Here is a 22,140-nt window from a genome sequence, read left to right as displayed (position 1 = left end):
TTATCTGGTACCGTCATTGGTACAAAAATGACCGCTGATGTTGTTGATATTATGAAAACCCAGTACATGTATATGAATGATTTATCAAACGAAATGACCTTCCTAATGAAGTAGGCAGATGGGTAGCAACAGTTCAAGTTTGCCACAGTCTATTGGTAATATCTTTTGCCAACCCGGAATTGTATCCGAACATCCATCGTATACTGAAACTCCTTTTAACACTACCAGCCGATTCATGTTCTTGTGAGTGATCTTTCTCTGCTCTAAGACGTTCGAAGACGTGTTGCAGAGACATGATGACAAATGATCGTCTCTGTGGTTTAGCCGTGATCTAGCTAGATAGGTTCACCGGAATGACATCGTCGGAAGATACGTAAAGGCTGTGGCAGTGCTAACAAGTACTATCTTTAAAAAAAGATAGCCGACGCAGTAAAATTTTACTTCTTATTAAGTTTCTACATTTCTTTCAAGAAAATAACACATGACATGCAATTTCAAATTTTCGATACAGTTTTATTCGAACGCAATTTCCTATTTTCTATACCGTCTTTTTAAAGCCACTAAGTTGTCAGTATTTGGCCAGTCGGGTATACTGCTAACAGGTGACTTCCGTTTCCATAGAAGAGCGCCCTAAAGGCCAAAGGGTGAAAAGCGAAACTATACCGACTGCATCGGAAAAAGGTGGGATATGGCCCGATACCTCCAATGAACTTTGACCTGGGTAGTACTGGACAGACACTAAATTCCAACCGGTACTTGATGTCGTGCAAGAATATCAGTTACATCAATTACTCAAAGTGAAGTGTGTTAGAGACTTTAAAATCTTTGGAATGTTTGACAAAAAGATGGATATAATAAAATATATACTCGAAAGAGTTATTTTTAATGCAAACCAAGTACCATTTTAAAGGATTATACTGGTGCTCAGATAACATTAGACTTTGTGATAGTAATATGATGAAGGTGAAACCTTTTAACGCTCCAGAAGAAACACCTTTGATAATATTTTTCAGCTCTGATTTGATATATTAATAATACTTATAATCTTCAAATATGATAAATTTTGTAATGATACATGTATATGGCTTTAATTGTATTAAAGCATTTTACTAATTGTCATGGTCTGATATGTCTATTGTCTAAATGTCCGGCATTCGTAAGGAATTATTGGTTGTCATGGTACGAAATGTCCAAAGCCTGTGTAATTTTGTCAAGCTCTGGCATTAGGTATGAGTTGTGATATGAACACTCCATATGCAGGAGCTGAATGAATGTTGCCACAGATGAAAGGAAAGTTGACAATTCTGAATGAAAAGTCATCACGTTTGTCGTAAAGTTTGGTCAATAGTTTTCCTTTACCATCGATTTCTAAGTGTAGGCCAAAAATGAGGCTGACTTCACAGTGTCTGTAGTATCCTTTATATCAAGTTCTTTGTCAGCCTCATTAGAGTGAAGGAAAAGGTCAGCAAGTAGAGGAGCGCAATTTGTTCCCATTGGAATGCCGACCGTTTGTTGAAAAACGCGTCCACCACGCTGGACAGATATGTTGTCGATTAAAAATTCCAGCATTTTGTAAACATCTTCTGTAAATTACATGCACGAATCACCTTTTGTATGATTTTTTTTAAAACACTGTTAAAAAGTCTGAAGTAGTTGACATAAAATATAGATGTGCTTCTTTATTCAGGTGGTTTTATTAAAGACTATAACATAATCATGTGCATAATACTACATAAATAAGCTAAAAGCAAAATTTAAGGAAGATATAAATGACACTCTTGAAAGTATGACTAAAGGTATCTAGAAAAGTAATACCCTAGGCTTTGATTTTAGCTTAAGCTTATGTGATGATCAGTAAGGAAATAGTTACCAGAGTCAACAGCTCTATAAACAATTATTTGTCTTATTATTATCTGATAAGTATTGTTGTGAATCAAGAGAACAGTCATTGAGAAAGACACATGTCATGACTAATAATACTATAATATAATAAATCCTAAGTATGTAAAATTGTTCGATGTAATTTTTTTTTGTTTTTGTTTTTGTTTTTTTTTTTTTTTTGCTCTCAAATTTCTTTTCTTGAGTTTTAAACACTTTTCAAAGCGAAAAACAATTTATTGAGTGTGTCAATTTAAAACTAAAAGTTTATGGATCATTAAAGGAGGCATTACTCTCCTTAAAATATTATATTTCATTTAATAGAATAATATACAGTGTCGCCTTTTTTCGTCAAATAAAACAAGCAAAGAGATAATTCTTTATTCCATGTAGATATAGCTGCTCATTTGGGAGTATGATTTAAGCCTTTTCCATTTTAATACTGATACTCTGCGTATTTTAAACGCCTTGTTCATCACTCCAATATAAAATATAATAAAATGGTTTGGGCTTAAATAAAAAAAAACAAAACAAAGGAGGACAAAACTAACCTGTGGTACAGCACCAATTGATGATACGATGGAAACATACAGTACAGTTTTTATCAGCATTGTTAGCTCTACATTTAAAGAGGAATTATGTAATATCTAAGATTTAAACGAATTCCTAACAATTTCGAACTAACAATACCAAACGTACATAAGAGAGACAATCCGTGGACAATACAATGCCAGGGACAACAAAGGGACAATTGACAAAGAATATAAAGTACAACGTAAAGTCGAAGAGTATACGAGTATACCACTGAAATCTTGGTTTTAGTTCAAGTGGTCGAATTTCACTTCATTTTGTTCTAATACATGAAAACTGTAAAAGAACTAAATTACTCTATTTTCGCGGTGGAAAGAAAAGCACAAAAAACAGTACCCGCGAAATAGATTTATACCACTATATACAAAATGTAACATTTATCATGTTTCGAATCGCGAAAATTGATACCCGCAAATATGTTCACTAGACAGAATCCGCGAAAATCAGCAACTGCGAAATATAATACGTTTACAGTATTTAATGAAGAAGATTATTCTAACTTGTGTATGTATTTTGTTCTGTGTGTTAGTAAATCGAGTACATAAATCAGATAAGTGATTTGACTACACTTGACTATTAAGCTTTTAGGTATAATTTTTATTTTGTTGTATCACCTACATTATACATAAATTACCACTATAACCTTGGTTCCTTGATATCCGACATAAATTGAAATTTAACTGACGAAACTATATTTATAACCCTTTTATTTTTTTTACCTTATTATGAAACCAGAAAAAGCGTGTCTTTTAAAAAGGTATGAATTATTATAAAAAAAATTAAATAAACCGAGAGACGTGTTTTGTTTGAAACGATTTCTGTCAGTTATGTTCTAGCCACGTCCCAAAATCGTAGTCTTTTTATGTTTTGTTTTTGTGTACAGAGAAGATAATTTTCTTCAGATTCTTAAGTAACGATGCATTAATTGTATTTCAGAAATTTAAATTCGGCAACTAGTTTCCAATTATTTATGATCAATTGAAAATTAGTTAAAATATATTATAATAAAATGAACTTCGGTATTTACCTTCGTATTCACGAGTAAATATAACAGAAAGACCAACTCTGTAAGGATATTTACATGATACAGTAAGCTAGAATCTGATGACGATTTTTGCATTACCGGCAAATGGTGTTCAACAACGCTTTTATATAATTGTGAATATAATGTTTGACACTGCATGTCCTTAATCATTCAACATAAATTATGTTGAACAAGCATGTAGATTTGTGTTTTTATTTCTTTATTTGTTATTATTATTGATCGTGTCTCGATTTTAAAATTAAGATGTGAGGAAGATAATTTTGACAGTTTACATGTACGCATGTATCAATAAATCACGAACAGCCCAAACGTCCGAATACATGCGTATACAATTCTTATTCTAGATTTCAACTGTAAACTTGGGTGAACACGCCCAAGACAGTTGCATAGAAATCCCAATGACATCGTGTATGATTTTAGCGCTAGCGCTGTCCTATACAAAATTACAAAAATTATTTATCAACTGCGGTTGCAGAGAAGTTGCAGGGTAGGTGAGGGGACGAACGGAATGACGAAGTGACGGACACCATGATCACTACATATCTCACGGTTTTCAAGCGGGTATAACATAACGTCCAGTATTAAGACATCAGTATGTGCATATATGTAACATATGGTAATATTGATAGATATATGTATGTTTTTGCAATACAGGGACTATAAGTCAGGTCACATTGTATCGAAGCAAAGACATGTCTTCATATTAATTTCCGATTGAATCATCGAAATTTAAAATGATACTTAAAAATGCTTCAGGTCTCATAACTTGACAGAACAACAATATTGACTTGTTTATAGTAAGAATGAAAACTAAAATCGGAAGGGAAATTGTTTTTAATACGTTTCATCAAAAACAAATTTATACTTAAATCTAATAGCTTAATTTGTCACGACACAGTTATTCTGTAGTCTACTATGACCATTTGGTCATTTTCCTGACATGCTTGAGTATATAGTTATGTAATTTTATTCGCATGGTTTATGGACTGATAGCAAGATCATAAGAAATTATGTGTGAGTATTGTAAGAATAAAAAAAAAATGGGAAAAAAATCAGAAGTCAAAATCCTACCAATCTGACAATGTAATTTCACTCACGGATGCTTTCCGTTTGAAAAGACCATTAATTGATCTATGCATAACAGGATGTGCCAAAATTTTGAAAAGAAATGAACGATAGAAAAATGAGGTTTTTGAATTATCTGCCATAGGAATGTTCTTCTCTTTTTCCTTGATTCTTATAGTGCACATTTCAAATTAAACTTTCAAAACTGTTTTTACAATGTTTCACCCACTGCCTGATTACATCACTATTCTACCCCACCCTTATAAAATTCATGCAGGTCGAACGCAATTAAAAAATATTTTTTTTATCAAATATGTTCTATGGTTTAAGCAAAAACACTTATTTCCTTACCCAAGCTTTTAAAAACGAGACATAAACCCAAATGGTTCATCTGCGAAAGTTTTGCCGCAGAGAACAAAGTGTCTGGTCTCTGGCTAATATCTTTGAAAATATAATATATCGGAAAATGTAAGAAAATTCATCAAATGTTCACGATTTAGAATGTTTAATGAGGGAGAAACGATTATCTACCCAAAATCATTCCTATAATTATCATTATTATCATTATTATTATTATTATTAATATTATTATTATTATTCTTTAATAATTACATTAAAGGAAAAGATTGGTTAGGAGTGAAAAGGGTCCCTATTCGTGAGTTTGTCAAGGAGTAATCAAGGGAACCAAGATTCTAGCGGAAATCAAAAGAATGTAATCCAGGGACAAATACCAGATAGGAAAAACGGACATCCACAACACAGAACATTAAATAACCAAAATAATACATACAAAGCAACAAAAGTAAATGATCAACTCTGGCACTACATAAAGTTTTAATTCTTTTAAAGAATAAAATATAAGTTTACATTTCATCTATACTGCCATGATATTAAAATACCTACAATTGCATACACAAGAATGGTTATTTTGCTATTATCACATGATTACCATATGCTTTCGTTACTAATGTAAACAGCAGCATATTCATATTCAAGTTTCAAAACTGGTTTGAGTTCATAGTATACGAGTCGTAATTGTCCCTCTGTTTGTTCAGTTTAGCTTGATTGAGTTCCCCGACCTCTCATTTAGGGGTGTGACATAACCTCTATTTTACAGTCTGTACGTACTCTGCTTCTGATTAAACTACAGCAATACAGTTTTCCGTAACATTCTGAGAAAATTCTTCGAGATTTTGACTGTAAGATTTTCTATTTTAATCCCTCTTTAAGTATTTGTACTAATGGTTCTCTGCCGACCTTCAAAGCGCAGTAAATTAGCTTTCTATTTAAACTGTTAAATTCTGTGATTAATGTTTCCTTGGGAATAACAAACCTTTTCAATAAAGGTGTAATGATGATTAAGTTTCAATAATCAAAGGACAATATCAAAAATTCATAAAATTAACATTACCCTTTACATCACAAAGTCTCTTTTGTTTTTGTCAATTCAGTTTCTGTTCACAAAATTTGTATACTAAATTCGTTGTAGGAAGATGTCCTGTCGGTTAGATTCGTCAATTAAAATCTTGATAATTGGTATATTCTTTATTAGTAAATGATGAATATGCATGTGATGAACAGAATAACGTTAAATGGAAAGTATTATTTGCTGTAAGTCGTCATCATTAAATTCATTTGGCTCCTCTTTCTGCCAATGACTCCGCTCTAACGTTTTCATCCCTTTCCATGTCCACCATTTCTCTCTGCAAAACCCTTTGTAGCTGTCCTGGGTAGTATGTACATTTTGCAACAAAACACCAATGTGTAACTAATCAGATGAAAATAAAGAACGTAATTAATTTGATATCCTATATAAACTTTACAGTGAGACCCACCGAAAGCGAACTATTTTTGGACTTCCGATTTAGACAGATATAAGATTTATCAAAGTTTAAAATATTAGTGCATTTAAAAAGTGATAAAGAGACTTTAAAAGAGTGTCTGGCTTAAACAGGTTTTCGTATTTTTCAGGGTTCGGTTCAACAGGTTTCCGTATTTTTCAGGATTCGATTCAACAGGTTTCCAAATATTTCGGGGTTAGTTTTAACATGTTTCGCTACATGAACCACACTGTAGAATCTAAATCATTGTCCGTCACTTAAAACAGAACTTACGATATATGTATCTATTTATCAAAGGTGAAAACTAATCGACATTTTGTAATAAAATATGGATATAATCAAAAGAATTTTCGACAGCACTGTATCGGTTGTACAAATATAATAATTAGCTTATTATTCATTGTCAGATTGTCGCACTTAGCCATACTTATATAACTTCTTTACTTATTTTAATGATTAAATTAAACTTGAAAAGTAGCTAATACTACGACTGGGTGATTGAAACAACATTATTTGATTTTCCTTCGTATACATGAAGCTTATTTTGTATATATAATTATTCAAATGATAAATGGGTAAATTATTAAACAATTAAGTCGTTTTGAAAATTATGTCAACTCATATTCTGATATAATTATGCAAAGTATTGAAGAACTTACAACGTCTCCTTATCTTATCTGGGATTACTGTAGCTAGTACGTTGTACAGTCCTCACAAAATGCCGCAATTTTGGTCCTGCAATGTTCCTCACATCGTCCCTTGAGGAGACGAGAGAAAAATTGGTCAACATATGATCATGCACTTCTGTCGTAAATCCCTGTTTTATGGATAGAAAATATTTTTATAGATGACTTAGATATTGCAATCAATATATTCATTCTGGATATATTCGATGAAAGAGGGCATATTTAATGCATCCACTAAGTTTTGGTCTTCTTATTGTGCGTGTATTGGTTATTAACCATCGTATACCTTTTGCAAGTTAGAAGCGTTACTAAAACACGAAATACATGTACATGTAAGTGTATGATAAACAATATATATTTAAAAAAAATAAATTTCTATGTCAGTTTGTTTAAAACTGGTAAAAAAAAATCCCAACCCACCAAATGATAATTGTTAAATGCAATTGCCTTCTAATAGAGATTGAAGATTTTATTTATAAAGAATCATTTAAACATTGTTCACTTACAACTCTATATTTTTCTTTAGGTTGCATTTTGATAGGTGTTTTGGTCAATATACATACTTTCGAGTAGATATTTTTCAATACACCATATCACTAAATGAAAAACAAATACAATATCATGAACCGTCTTTCACATATAACATCATGTATTCGTCTTCATCTATCAAGAAGATCAAATTTTATAAAACATGAAAAAGAAAATGAACTAAAAACTTTTTTAGAAATTTTAGAAATAAATCAGGAACATTAAAAGTATAAGTTGTTTGTTCATTTTTTTTTTTTTTTTTTTTTTTTTGTTAATCTCTGTTGTCATTTGACATTTTTTTTTTCTTTCAGAAATAGTTGCTGCTCTTAATGACGTGTAGTTCAAATTATATACCCTTGTCACCAACACAATACACGATATGATATTACCCTGATGAGTACACATTTTGACTATCATCTTTTACTATACACGACGTTCAATGACATGATTTAATCGACTGGTGCTTCTAGTTATTTTGAGGACATTTATCCCATCGGTGAAAATGTCTAAAATAACTGCTTAGTACAACATTATTACTGCGGATTCAATAAGTTTCATTGTTGTCTAATTCTTTGGGAATATTTCGGTATTGTGTACCGCGTTGTAGTCATGCAAATTGACAGTCTGTTGTCTATTATCGTACATAGAAACGTCTCCAATAATGACCATAACAGTTTTGTCTTCAGTATCATGAATCACGCCCATATCAATATCACGTCCTTGGTAATCCCTTTGAGTAAAATGATTGATCTGATAGTAAAATTAATAATGTTATATAAGTTTAAGTCTCTGTAAGAATCAGACAATGAGTTAAACATGGTATAAATAACACCATTTGGAAAGTTAAATTTGACTATTTCCACCATCAGAATCAGGGTAATCACTTTGGTAAAGCGAGCTATAATTTCATTGAAATACACAGCAGATGAATATTTCACGGACAAAGAACTCTATCAAAAGACTTTTTTTCCATTATTCAACTGAAAAAATAATGGTCTTTTTCAAATAGAGAGAGCATCCTTGAGTGAAATAATATTATATTGTGAATTCAATGTGAATCGAGCCGTTGTGTAAATTTAATGTAAATCGAGCATTTGTTTAAATTTAATGTGAATCGAGCCTTCATGTAAATTTCATATGAACGTTTTACATGAAGTTCTTATTTTGTGAGTTTCCCGTAAAAGGCATGTTAGTTTGAAGCTCAATTCACATCAAATATCACATGAACAATGTATTGCATGTGTAGATAGACAACAGATTCATTATATGGAAGAGTAATCAAGGGAACCAAGGTTATAACGGTAATCAAAAGAATGTAATCCAGGGACAAAGAGCAGACATAGAAAACAGACATACACAACAAAGAACATAGAGTAACTAAAATCATACACACATAATAATTTCATTGTTTCATTCATAATGTTATAAGATAATATTTAACTTTGGTAAGAAATAGTTCATTGATTAATGGTCAAAGATATTTAAACCGTTGACAACAATGGCAGTAAAAACAACGAAAGGATTTAAACTGTTGTTTTGTTTAAAAAAATTGGACTTATTTTAACTTCTGATTTAAGGAGGTAGATCTAGTGTAGAGGACATAACTTTGAAATAAGTTACATGTTTTAATCATATTCAATTTCACCAAAGCCTTTCAAGCTTTCCTTTGAAACAGAATGAAATCAGTCCAAGTAACTTTGATGCTTACATGAAATTGATGTAAAATGGTGAATTCAAGCGTTCCAATTATTTGTAAGAGTTGTGTCCCTTACCCCAGGTCTACCTCTTTAATAATGCATTGGTCGGCGAGTATAAATAAAAAGATCATACCTCTGGAATGGCATTGACATATACCAGGACTAAACCAAACAAAGCTAATATTTCCAAATTGCCAACTGAAAGAACACAAATCAGATACATTTCTTAAAATAATCTTTTGAAATTATTGTCGATTGAACAATATATCTTCAATATTTCTTTCATTCAACATTACGCAATATGTATACCTTAGTCTCATCTTTTTTACCACTCTCCTCTCCTTCGAAATTCTTTTCTCCTTAGACATGCAAATCCTGCTATATGGTTTCATCAGGTTGTTCTACGAAGCATCATCCCCTAAGATGCATGTCGATATTGTCATCAGTGCTGGTTGACAATAGAAAAAGTGGTGATAGACATATGTATTAATTTTCTAGACTGTTGAACGGCTAAAAATCGCTAGCGTCTGACATATGACCTTGACCGCTAAGCACTATCCAGACAAATTTATAATTGGCATCTACTTATACTACCAATGGTATGGAAAAGAACCCTTTGAAATTGAAGTATAAGTTTCCGCTTTGCGTTGGCTTCTTGATCGCAATATATTTACCATCAATGACTTTAACTGCATGTGGAACGTTCAATTTATACTCGAAATTGATTAGCTAATTCTCGCCAGGCTTCATTTGTCACGGGTAGATTGAACATTTCTCCTTTGTAAGCTTCTACAATGGCTTAAAAACACTCTCAAATCATCGCGGAAATACTATATACCTATAACTGTCTCCAGGTGTCTGAGGATTACTACTACTTTCGGTCCTGGGGAAAAAGGGCTTCTAAAGTTTGTCAACTCCCTTTCGAAACTTTTTTTGCAGCACTCATAAAAAGTTGTGACGTTAATATTTTGTAGTTTTGGAGCGCTACTAGATCATCATACCTGAAATGTTTGTCTAGTTGATTAGAAGAATGTCTAAATTGCTTTGTTCTCTCCTCTGTCATCCATGGCCGAACCACAAATCGCCTTCCTGTTGCTTTCTTTGCTATTTACATTCGACCTTCCTTCTGATCGCGCTGTCGTTCATCTTTTTTATCATTTCTTTATACACGAATACTTTAAAACAGCAAATCGCACATTGTCATATGCTTCGGAGTCTAGGTATGCCATTGTCTATAATGTACATTCTGCACAGACATGCACATTAATGAAATATACATTGGCATAGCTAGGCTTAATATGTAGACATCAATTGGAATCAAATTGCGGTAAATCATGATAATTTGTAATCTAATCTTGAAAGATTTACAAACTCAAATCGTATCTTTACGCAACATAACGTATCTAATCTTTATAACGTATGTAAACGTATCCTATTATTCCAGGCCAAGTTCCATATTGAACATCGATCGTAATGATCGAATTAGATCGTGGTTATATCATGATGTCAATCGGGACAATCGCATTTCAACTTATTCGCTCATAACAAAACGTGTGTCGCAGCGTACCAGGTCGTAGTGCTCATAATTTGGAAAAAAAATGATCATGTGGTACCAGATCGTATTTACTCGCAACACATCGTACCAAAATATGTAATCCCCCCCAAAAAAAGTTTCACGATCAGTTACGATTTGACAATCGTGGCAATCTTAGCTAATCGCATCATAGTAGGAACTGTAAGCTGCAGCGTTATGGATAATTCGTGTATGTTTCTTGGTGCCTGGTTTTATACATATCTAATGATAGTTATTTATATACATTTATATGCACTTTGTTTAAAATACATCTGAGAAAGATGAACATATTAAAGAGTAATCAAGGGAACCAAGGTTATAGCGGTAATCAAAAGAATGTAATCCAGGGACAAAGACCAGACACGGAAAACAGACATATACAAGAAAGAACATAAAGTAACTAAAATCATACATACAAAGTAACAAAAGCAAATGAGCAACTCGGACTCCACTAAAACCTGGAAGCATGGACCAGGTGCACCGGTAGGGTAAGAGTCCTCTGCTTTTCTAGAAACACCCACCGAGTTGCTTTTAAAAAGTCAAGTCCGGGGTAGACAAACGAGGAAAGGAAAATTATGAGCCGTTGAATAAATCAGTTTTCATGATACAGATGGATTCACCATAACGACCCACGAGTTCATGATGACGACCATAAAACTACTGTAGTGATGACTTTAATCTTGTAGCAACATAAGCCTGTTCCAGAAGCCTATTTGTTAGAGTTCTAGCGCGATACAAAAAGTTAGCATAGTTTCGGCAAGCTCTGGCATAATGTATGAGTTGTGATATGAACACTCCATACGCAGGTGCTGAAGGGATATTGCCACAAATGAAAGGAAAGTTGACAATTTTGAATGAAAAGTCATCAATTTTGTCGTATAGTTTGGTCAATAGTTTTCCCTTACCATCAATTTCTTAGTGTAGGTCAAGATATGAGGCTGACTCCACAGTGTCTGTAGTATCCTTTATCTCAAGTTCTTTTGGGTAGATGCGATGACCCAGCTAGTGAATTAATTACCTATCGCTTTATAGTAGTGGTGTTCGGAACTACCCTTGTTCCTTCTTTACTTAAAATGCAACACTCATGAGACATCTGAGAACAAATACATCTTATACAACGGGAGTGCTGAAACACGGCTTTTATGTTGACAATGTTTTATCAAGTTTATCAAGAGACACAAAATTCGTTATCTAAGGGAGAATTTAATCTAAGATCTTGATATCTAATAGTGCCCAATTATGCGAACTTGTCAAATTCGAGAATACTTTTGACAAGATTATATCAGTAAAAATTCTAGAACTATTATGGAACATCGAGAAGGACATTATATCATTTCAAGACAAAACTTAAATTGGCTCCAACAGATGTGTGACAAAACGGAGAATACTGCAAGAATCATCTTATCTGTTAGGATGTTTGATTCCAGTCACAGTGCACGCTAACATTTTGATGCAGGAAATATGGAGCAGCAAGTATGACTGGGATGAAGCTTTACCTCAAGATCTACACACAAAATGGATTAGTTAAGGTCAATATTTGTAACAAACGCTTACCGTTGAGATGCCACGTTTTATTTTCAACAAATCATTAACAGGAAAATGTAGTGTAGGCATATATTCACCGATGCAAGTAAACGTGCTCATGGAAAAAGTGCACATCTTGTGAATTGGAACCGGATTATGGGTAAAACAGAGTTGCTTCATTAAAAAAAATACTTTTCCGGGATTAAAACTATCGGAGCAGTACTTGGAGCCAAACTTGCAAGACATCTACTTTTTTGGTGTGATAGCCAAATTGTTTTTAGATAAACTGATTCTACAAAACCTCTTCAGGCGTTCATCTGCAACCGAGTCAATGTTTCATTAGAAGATAGTTAGGATACCGAGACCAAACATTCACATTCATTTGGCGTTCCATCACAAACAAATCGCGTATGTATATACCGTGTTATTCAAACTTGATTGTTTAGTAGTATAAAGAGACTGTTTCGGGTCACTACATATTTTTATAGATTCGTTATTGCATGGAGAACAATTAAAACCGTATATGTTCATGTCTGACTGCAGAGAAACTTCGTCTATTATCAGTAGTATGGATCCGAAATACTCAAAAAATAACGTAGTATTTTAAGTCTTCTATTGTGAGACAACTGAAAGTATTTAAGGACGAAGATGGACATTTCAGATGTGAAGGAAGAATCAGCAACTCAACGCCAAGTTTCCATACTTACTTCCAACAAAACAAACATTCACAAATATTGTCATTTTCGATGCTCATGTTTATCAGCTACATTTAGGAGTAGCCCATACATTAACTCATATTCGTCAAAACTTCTGGAAACCAATCAGACAATGCGTAAGAACACTGTTAAAAATGTGTTGCATGCCTGAAGGGAACAGGAAAGGCTTACCTCAATCCCAACCCTCTGCCTTTACCAAAAGGCCGTATTTACCATTCAATACCATTCATCGTTACCGGTGTAGATTTTGCAGGACCACTCTATGTAAGAGCAAATGATAAATCGAAGATAAAATGCACAAATGTTTGTTCATATGTACCTCCGCGCAAGCGATACATATTGTAATCGTTACTTGTCGTTTCTTGTAGTGTTTAGAAGGTTTGCTAGCCGTAAATCTTTGCCAAAAATCATGATGTCGGACAATGCACTGACTTTTGTAGCCGCAAGTAATGAAGTAGAGCATGCGCAGCTAACCAACTCCAGATGCATACAGTGTCAAGGAATAGTATGGACTTTACCATAAACGTTACTAACGTTATCTATTGTTGTACGTAATGTACTTGTGATTTGACATCATTTGGCAGTCTAGAAATGCAAGTTGAACCACACAGACGTTTTTCATTATACTACAGCGAAACAATAACTACCAATCCCATACATACATGTATAGTGATCATCTTGTCATACCCACCCACCAAATGATCAGCGAATCTGATCACCCCCACGCAGAGAGACCCCATCCCCTTTATTTAATAATCTCCATGCGGCTCCTCATTTCAATGACGGAAATAAGACCAGTGGCCATTCTTTCGATTAGAAGTACCCTAGTATCCCCTAGATTTTGTTCAAATAAATATCATTCCAAGTAGTTGAAAGATGTGTACAATCGAATCTTAACAAAAATCTTTCTCTAGGCCTTATATTTGTATTTGCGTGTCTAATGAGACAATCAATAATATCTAACCATTAAGTCTAATCTTTTACGGACCTATTCAATCGCCTTTCCATTACCGGTTTCATGCCAATATCTTCTCATTAGTATTTCTGGCCAAGCTATCCTAGCTTGGGGCATTTCAGTTTTAGTCTTAACATGTCTTTTACAATGTCCAAGTACAAATTAGAAACTATCTGTTCATAGATCGTTTGAACACCAGTTGAAGTAGAATGAATATTGCCGCTTAGATTAGATACAATGTCAACTACTTCGTGGAATTCCCGCCATTTTTAACCCCTTGAATGTGGTAGTCTGCATTTTGCAAGGTGAGCTGTTTTTGGACCCAGCATACAACAGACGATCCTATGCTACATCTTAATAATCTATAATAAAAATGCGTATATTTGCTGTTTTTAATGAAGCTTAACCTCACGTGCATACACATTGTAGTAAGTTTATAGAAAAGCTGAATATAAAGTTCCAGGCAAATGCACTATTTGTATGTGTCAGAGGACAACCTACCCCATTTTTGTTTCGTTTCAACATTAAAACAAAGTCTGTTCACCCCAGTTGCGCCCCATATACAAAAGGAATGATACCTAAAATGTCCTTTCTCTTGACAGAAAGCAAAAGTATGTTTATTACACAGTAGAAAACAAGTATTGGATCAAGTCAGTTTCACCAAAATGAGTGAAAAGGTTCGTTTCGATATAGTGGCTATTTCATAAGTTTAAGTAATTTTAATTTTTCTAACTGGACAGATACGTTGGTCGCTGGCCTTTAATGATAAGAGTGGTAAAACTGTCGGTGTGCTACATAATTTAATGTGCAATATCTCGTTATTTCCGTCTGATCGAAATTCAACGTCTTTAATGCATATAACAAAGTTATCTGGTCGAGATTTAAAGTTGGGCGAGAATTATCCCACTCTTAGCAAACCAAATAAAAAAGGCTAAAGTGAATGCTGCTGTAAATAAACATGATTCGAAATTTGAAAAAAAAAACAATGGGATAGCGGGGCAACAAATCGCCTGTGGAGGAAAAGTGAAATCGGGTTTTACGTGGCGTACTGCATTTCATAACGCCTGTGATTTTATTGACAATTAAAGCTTTTGTTTTATCCTCCATATTTCGTAATTTGTGGTAGTGACCGAGGGCAGCAAGGTATGACGACACATTAGATGGGGCGTGGCATCTTTGTGACAGGTAGGCAATGAAATAAGGAATATCATACAAGGGAGCAAGCCAAATTATGTCAATGCGCAGATTTGTCGAAAGAATTCTAGGGCAGTACCGTAACTTTTTCTGGCTAATGATGCGTCGACAAGCTACCTCTGACGTTAAATTTTTCACAGATGGTACGCGATATTGCCCCCCTTCTTCCATTCCTGGACATAGGGCCCGGAATTTCTACCAATCGGAACGACTTTGTAGTCCATTTGAAATTACTTTTTGGCAACCCTTTTCTCCATCAAACGTTGGCTCCTCCTGGGTACACCACAATCATTTGATGTTCGGGCATTTATTTCCAAGGATAAAGTTTTACTATAGGTCTGTTGGTCACTCCGAATTTAGAACGAATTATTGCAGATCTCAGCATATCATCTGCGCCGCGCACAAGGTTCTGTACAACACTAATGTTCCATAATGTTCGCGATGAGTCCTCATGAATCTGTATGATATCTCCAACTTGAATTTATTGTCGATTGTCACCATGAGCTTAATGAAATTCACGAAGGGAGGTTAAGTATTTTCCTTTCCATATAGTTTGAAAATGTTCAATGATTTCTCTCTGGCGTAATGTTCGTTTCACAGCAATAAAAACAGTTAACGATTTTCGTGAGCTCTCTTTTGACGGATACGACAGTGCCATTAATCTATGTCCATACAGTTGTCCAAGGACTGTTGGGATCGACTGGGTTGCTTATCCAAAGGAATAGTGTATCATTACGGTCATGTGCAACGTTTCTTTGCCTGTAGGTTTAAAGTTTATTTTTTCAGTTAATTTTTGCTTAATAAAGGATCGTTGTGGCCCTTCATCACAAAGTATGTTAGCGTCCTTGCACTGGGTAAGGGACCAAACGGGAGCTACGGCGGTCTTCAGGACAACAGTTGAATTCTGTTGAATTGCAGTGGTGTGCAACATTGGTGTGTCATTTCCTATATTGCTAGATTGAGTTTGCGATGCCTCAATATCATTGTAAAAGCTACGTATACATTTACGACAACTGTGTCTAGAACTATAATCAGTAGCCTTGTGCTTACCCAAGCAATTAAAACATAAATTCTGCTTTTTGACTATGTTCCATCTAGCTTTATAGTTTACAACTTCTTACAGTCTGTTGGTAGATGTTGTTCTTTGTAGTAAATGCAGGTTTTAGTTTGAATGTGGTTTTCTTAGTTTCTTCTTCCATTCGAATTGCGGAATAAAAACGTGCGGTCGAGTTGATACTGTGTAGGGTATCGTCAGGACTTGCCTTTTGGATGGATATTTCCTGCTGAATAGCGTCTCTGAGTTTGTGGAGAGTCCAATCGTCATTTCTGTTTCCTCTAGTTTGCTTAACGGCTGTCGGGAGTTTACACAGCATAACAGGAATTATCATATATCCATACATTTCTTGGTTTTGTCCTAGGAATTCTAAACCGCGTATGTAGACTTCTGATTTGTCAGAAGAGTTGCCTAGACTATCATGGGTATCAACTGGTGCAGGCAATTCGAGTAGCGCTTTCATATTAGTATTTACCACTTTGTGTTTTTATCCATAACGGCGTGTGAGTAATTTGACAGGTTTGTGTTAGTAAGCGCTAGAGAAGGTGAACCCGTTGATAACATAGCACCTGCTTAAAGGAGTGATTGGGGATAGGTAAATTTCCGTTAATGTGTGGTTGTTGTGGATGGTTGTCTCAAATGAGTCCCAGAAGTATTGCCACTCAAGAGTGTAACCCGAAAAGTTTGGTCACGACAGTTTAGGAAGTCGGTGATTTTGATTAGAGATAGAACTTGTCTGAGACATGGTTGGAATACACACTGACACATTAAAGCGTAGATTTTGACGATCAAGTATTTGCAGGGATTCTACAGTGGATTAATTAGTTGTATCATACATAGTATCGATGGGGCGAATGCTACATGAAGGACCGATATCAAGCGTAATAGCTATTGGATCAGTGCGTTGTCGTGTGATATGAGCAGCCTTGTCTTGTAATGTGAGAGTGGTTTGCATTAACTTTTTTTAGAGGCGCAATTTTGTTTCTATATCTAAGTTAAACTCATCTGCATTCTGAATCAATCTATTTATTCTTTGAATTGGCAAATATTTCTTCATCAAGTTTTAGAATAGCACTTTGTTTGTTCATATTAGAGTCCATTATTGGGTCTGCTCGATCAATGCCAAATTCTGCTTCTTCCTTCAAGTCATCCAGTTTCTTGAAGAATCTAGTAATTGTAGCTCGACTTCCAGCTCGGACAGTTTTTATCCTCGACCGATTCATCTTATCCTGGTCACGGCACCAATGATATGATTGAGTTGTTTTTAGCGTAGACTGAGCAAAAGACGTTTCTTAGACATAACATTTAAGGAGGACCGCTAACTGACGTTTAGAGATATGATGTTTACACATAGAAATATAATAAATGACTATACAAAAAATGCTACAACACTTTACATGAGTCACACAGTTCCCGTGGTATTAAGAAAGTCTATAATCCTCAAAATCTACCTGACCATTTTCTCAATACAATGCTGATGTAAATCATGAAATCCGATGTATATTGGATATTTCATTTTATTTATTTATTTATTTATTTATTTATTTTTGTGTGGAATTATATCCAGCTGGCCAGAATTCCGTTCGTTTGAGTGTCAAGGCATTTATATTTTGTCGACTTGTCGACAAATTTGATAGCTCAATGCATAGCCCAATGCATATTTTAAGAGTCAGAGTGGGTAAAGGCTGTGAGGACTTTAACTTTGAAACATATGAAAGTTTTAAGTAGGTCAATGCTATATCAGTTTTTCAAAGACCCCGATGTAGCAAAAACAGTGTCTGTTATAAATGACAAATATGTCATTGTACCATCAGACAAAGCCAAAAACAACATTGTTTTTGTCTGAAAAATGTATTACATCCAATGCGTTTTATCAAAGGTAGAAAATAAAAGCAGATATAAGGCATATACTGCTGCTACACTCAACGAAGAAGAGAGGAAAACCATAAATTTGTGCTATCCTCTTTTGGTCGCTCTACGCTAAAAGATAATTGTGATCTACCATCTATAGGCTGGATTCCTAAACTCCACTGGAATCTACACAAACAATGATACATCACTGGACCTGAAAATGTACCACCAAACCTCTTTCAAAATTTAACTTCTATAATCACAGCTGTCAAAGACGGACTACAGTCCTAACACGACATTTGTTACTCCCGTAGTGGTGTTAATTCAATGTGGATCCTGCAAAATTCTAAAGATCTTATGGAAACCCTCAACTCAAGATTATTAGCAAAATACAATGAGGTTTCAACTCTTTATACTTCTATTCCCCATACTCAGTTAAAATCCCGACTTAAAAACATTATACATCGTTGTTACTTCAAAAAAGACGGTAAACCTAAATAAAAAAAAATGTAGTTCTAGGTAGAGATTCCGCATACTTTGTGAAAAATAATTCCAAATCATCTTCTAAATATACCGAAGAAGATGGCATTCCAATGGGAATAAATTGTGGTCCTCTATTTGCTGACCTATTTTTTCACTCTTATGAGGCTGACTTTATAGCTGATCTGATCTAAAAGATGGAACATCATTTAGCCAAATCCTTTAATCTAGGTTTCCGCTATATAGATGACGTTTATTCGTTAATGCAATCCTAGTTTCGGGGATTTAATACATTGCATCTACTCCCAAGAAATTAAGATCAAGGATACTACAGACACTGTGAGTGTCAACCTTATTTCTTGACTTACACATATAAATCGATGGTAAAGGAAAACTACTATACTACAAACCCAATGAACTTTTATTCCGTATTGTCAGCTTTCATTTCATCTATGGCAACCTACATTCAGCACCTACGTATGGAGTTTTCATATCACAACTCATACGTAATGCCAGAGCGTGCCTGCCGTAACTATGCAGAATTTTTATATGCGCTAAAATTATTACAATTAGTCTTCTGGAACAGGGGTACACGATTGCAGTCATCACTACAGAAGTTTTATGGTCGTCGTCATGAATTCGTGGATCAATACGGTGTATCCATCTGCACCATAAGAAACCGATTTGTTCAATGTGTCAAAATTTTCCTCTTTCGTCTACCCTCGACGACTTTTTCGGCAACTCGGCGGATATTTCAAGAAAAGTAGAGGACGGTTACCCGACCGGTGCACCTTGTCCATGCACCCAGTTTTAAATGGAGTCCGAGTTGCTCATTTACTTTTGTTACTTTATATGTATTTGTTTTTTTTATGTTTTTTGTTGTGTTTCCGTTTTTTCATATCTGGTCTATGTCCCTGCATTACATTCTTTTGAATTCGGCTAGAATCTTGGTTCCCTTGATTATTCTTTTCTTTTAATTTGACGGATATGTGGGCTCCTATGGGTCAAATATACTTGTTGTATAATTAAGCATCAGTGAATTATTCCAAGTACTAAAGATGGGCCATAAAGGTGTGTGGTGGCTGTCACTTAAGTTGATAGTAACCATATCCGTATGACTTGAATTCGTCTGGGGTGATGCTGAATCACGGTTGATCGGCTGAAACTTCGGACTTAAATTCTACCTCTGTCCGAGGGTGGTACCGTCGGCTTGGTCATGGAGTGCGGACATGGCTTGGGTCGACATGTTTGGTTGAAATGTTAGCTGAGAGTTTGACATTTCTATGTTTTTATCTGGATCTATATCAATATCTGTATCTGGTTGTGCATTTCTCTGTACATGTATCCCACTGGTGAAAGCTCTTGTAGCATTTCGTGTTTTCTATAGGTTTCTGTGTTTTTCAACTATTTGAAGCAGCAGGTGAACTACCTTGAGACTTTTGACACTATGCTCTGACGTTCTGGTGGTGTCATGCTCATATAATTCGAGTACAAGAGAGGATACCTTCGGATTATTTATATCAACTATTTCAAAGATACTGAATATGGCTGTGTTGATGTATGTAAGTCACGTACCTTGTATATATGAACATGGGGATTCCCTGTGCGATGTACGCATAATTTTATCCGAAATAAATATGAATAAGAAGGCATGTAAAGTATTTCCCTGTTATTAAAACTGTTTATCTTTATTCGATAAACACGCTTAATTATATTAAAAACACAATATTGTTTTAATGCCTGGAAATGTTTTTTGAAAAACGTCCCATCTTCGTAAAACAAGCGTAGTTAAACGAAGTAACAAATGTGGCGGTTATAAGGCATGTGAAGAAGAGTGAATCAATGCTTAAAATATTTTGATTCTTAGAGGATAAAAAAAAACGAAAATTACAACAAATAACAACAAATAACATCACATGTAAATCAAACAAAGAAACAATTTAAAACAAACAATTAAACAAACATATATATATATATATATATATATATATATATATATATATATATATATATATATATATATATATATAATGTTGAAAGAATGTTCCGTGTAATAGGTATTATCTACCTAAAATAGTTGATGATTTGTAAATGTAATTACATAATAATTCTTTCCAATTCTTTCATTGATGCAAAAGAAGGCAAACACAAACAATTGAAAGCATATTTCATAATACTATGTTTAGTCTATAAACGTGTCTGACTTGCATTAAACACATTTAAAAAAAACACACTTACTTTTGTTGGTCCCTCAATTCTGCGTGTTCTATCATGTTAATTATTTTTACGTTACTCTGAAACAAATTATATACTTATTTGATCTTACACAGGGACTCAGAGTATTTTAAAACAAAAAAAAAAAAGAGCTGTCCCATCAATATCGAATTAATTTTATAATAACGATGTTTAATTTGTTACTTTCAGTGATGGACAGTTATTTTGCAAGTAATGCTTCATCATCTGTTTTAAGACCAATTGATAAGTCAATTGACAGTTTTACTTTAGGATTATTTTCAAAGTGTATGATTATGGAAAGCAAATCTTTCTCAGTAACGTTTGGTGCTTATACAATTGTCTTTGGAAAAGAAATTATCTTTGCAATTTCTGTGTGAGTATTATAATGATTTACTATGATTTGCAATTCTTTTGTTGTCACAATAGGTCATAAGGAAACTTAATTTTAAATCATATACAATGAATTTGGTAATTTCGATTCCATTTTTTTATTTTGTTATTTTTATTTTATTTTATTTTATTTTTTTTTATTTTTATTATTATTTTTTTTTGCTAAATTATTTGGTATTTGGTTTGTTTGGTCTAATAACTGAGTTACTTTCACAACATTTTGATTTACATAAAAGACAGTTGCAGCAGTTTTATAGTCATTACCCTACTAGAAACTCCTTTTTTATATTACAAATGACTTCATTCAATAATATGTATTTTCTTTTTTCATTGGATTTGCTCTTCAACTCCTCAAACGGGCGACACAGCTAATACTCACGGCGACATGAGTTCAATACTATTTTATCATTACTTTGTGTTTTTCATCTCAATTTCTTTTGGGTTGTTCTATGTAGTTTCTGGGTCGTTTTCCAGATATGGCTTAAGACTTGCTGGTTTCATTGGAAGTCTTTTGAAAAGTTTAAAACATATATTGTGTTTGAGAGAGGTTAAAGTCATGGTTACATGTAGCAATGCGAATTTAATCTTTAACCTTGGAAACACCAAAAGTGAGATGTCAGGACGACTGAAAGTTTATCTGTAATCTTTTGTAGTTAAATATCTTTAACAAACAAAAAACATTTATCTTTTTACAGCTCATATCATGACTTAAAGTTTTGTTAAATCATATGAAAACATAAATACTAAATGATGTAAAAATGTAAAAGGTATGATTATTTTTGAAAATACTTATATGTCTAAATTTGTCCTCTTACGGTTGCACCAGACTCGTTTAAG

General features: G+C 34.0%; 1 protein-coding gene across 1 annotated transcript; it reads right to left on the bottom strand.

Moving 5' to 3' along the window:
• Window positions 1-6,073: 6,073 nt before the first annotated feature.
• On the bottom strand, window positions 6,074-10,618 carry LOC148612724 (uncharacterized). The gene is made up of 4 exons (XM_088595400.1): window positions 9,465-10,618; window positions 8,226-8,384; window positions 7,080-7,699; window positions 6,074-6,347 (listed from the first exon to the last, which is right to left on the bottom strand). Exons 1-3 carry the CDS (start codon window positions 9,552-9,554, stop codon window positions 7,580-7,582), a joined length of 369 nt encoding a protein of 122 aa, XP_088451526.1. The 5' UTR covers window positions 9,555-10,618; the 3' UTR covers window positions 6,074-6,347; window positions 7,080-7,579.
• Window positions 10,619-22,140: the final 11,522 nt, after the last annotated feature.

Source organism: Perna viridis, chromosome 7 (genome assembly GCF_037379345.1).
Source record: "Perna viridis isolate PV_CMFRI_1.1 ecotype Kerala chromosome 7, ASM3737934v1, whole genome shotgun sequence".
NCBI classification, from domain to species: domain Eukaryota; kingdom Metazoa; phylum Mollusca; class Bivalvia; order Mytilida; family Mytilidae; genus Perna; species Perna viridis.
Note: the sequence above shows the minus strand (reverse complement) of the source record. Positions and strands in the feature narration are given on the sequence as shown.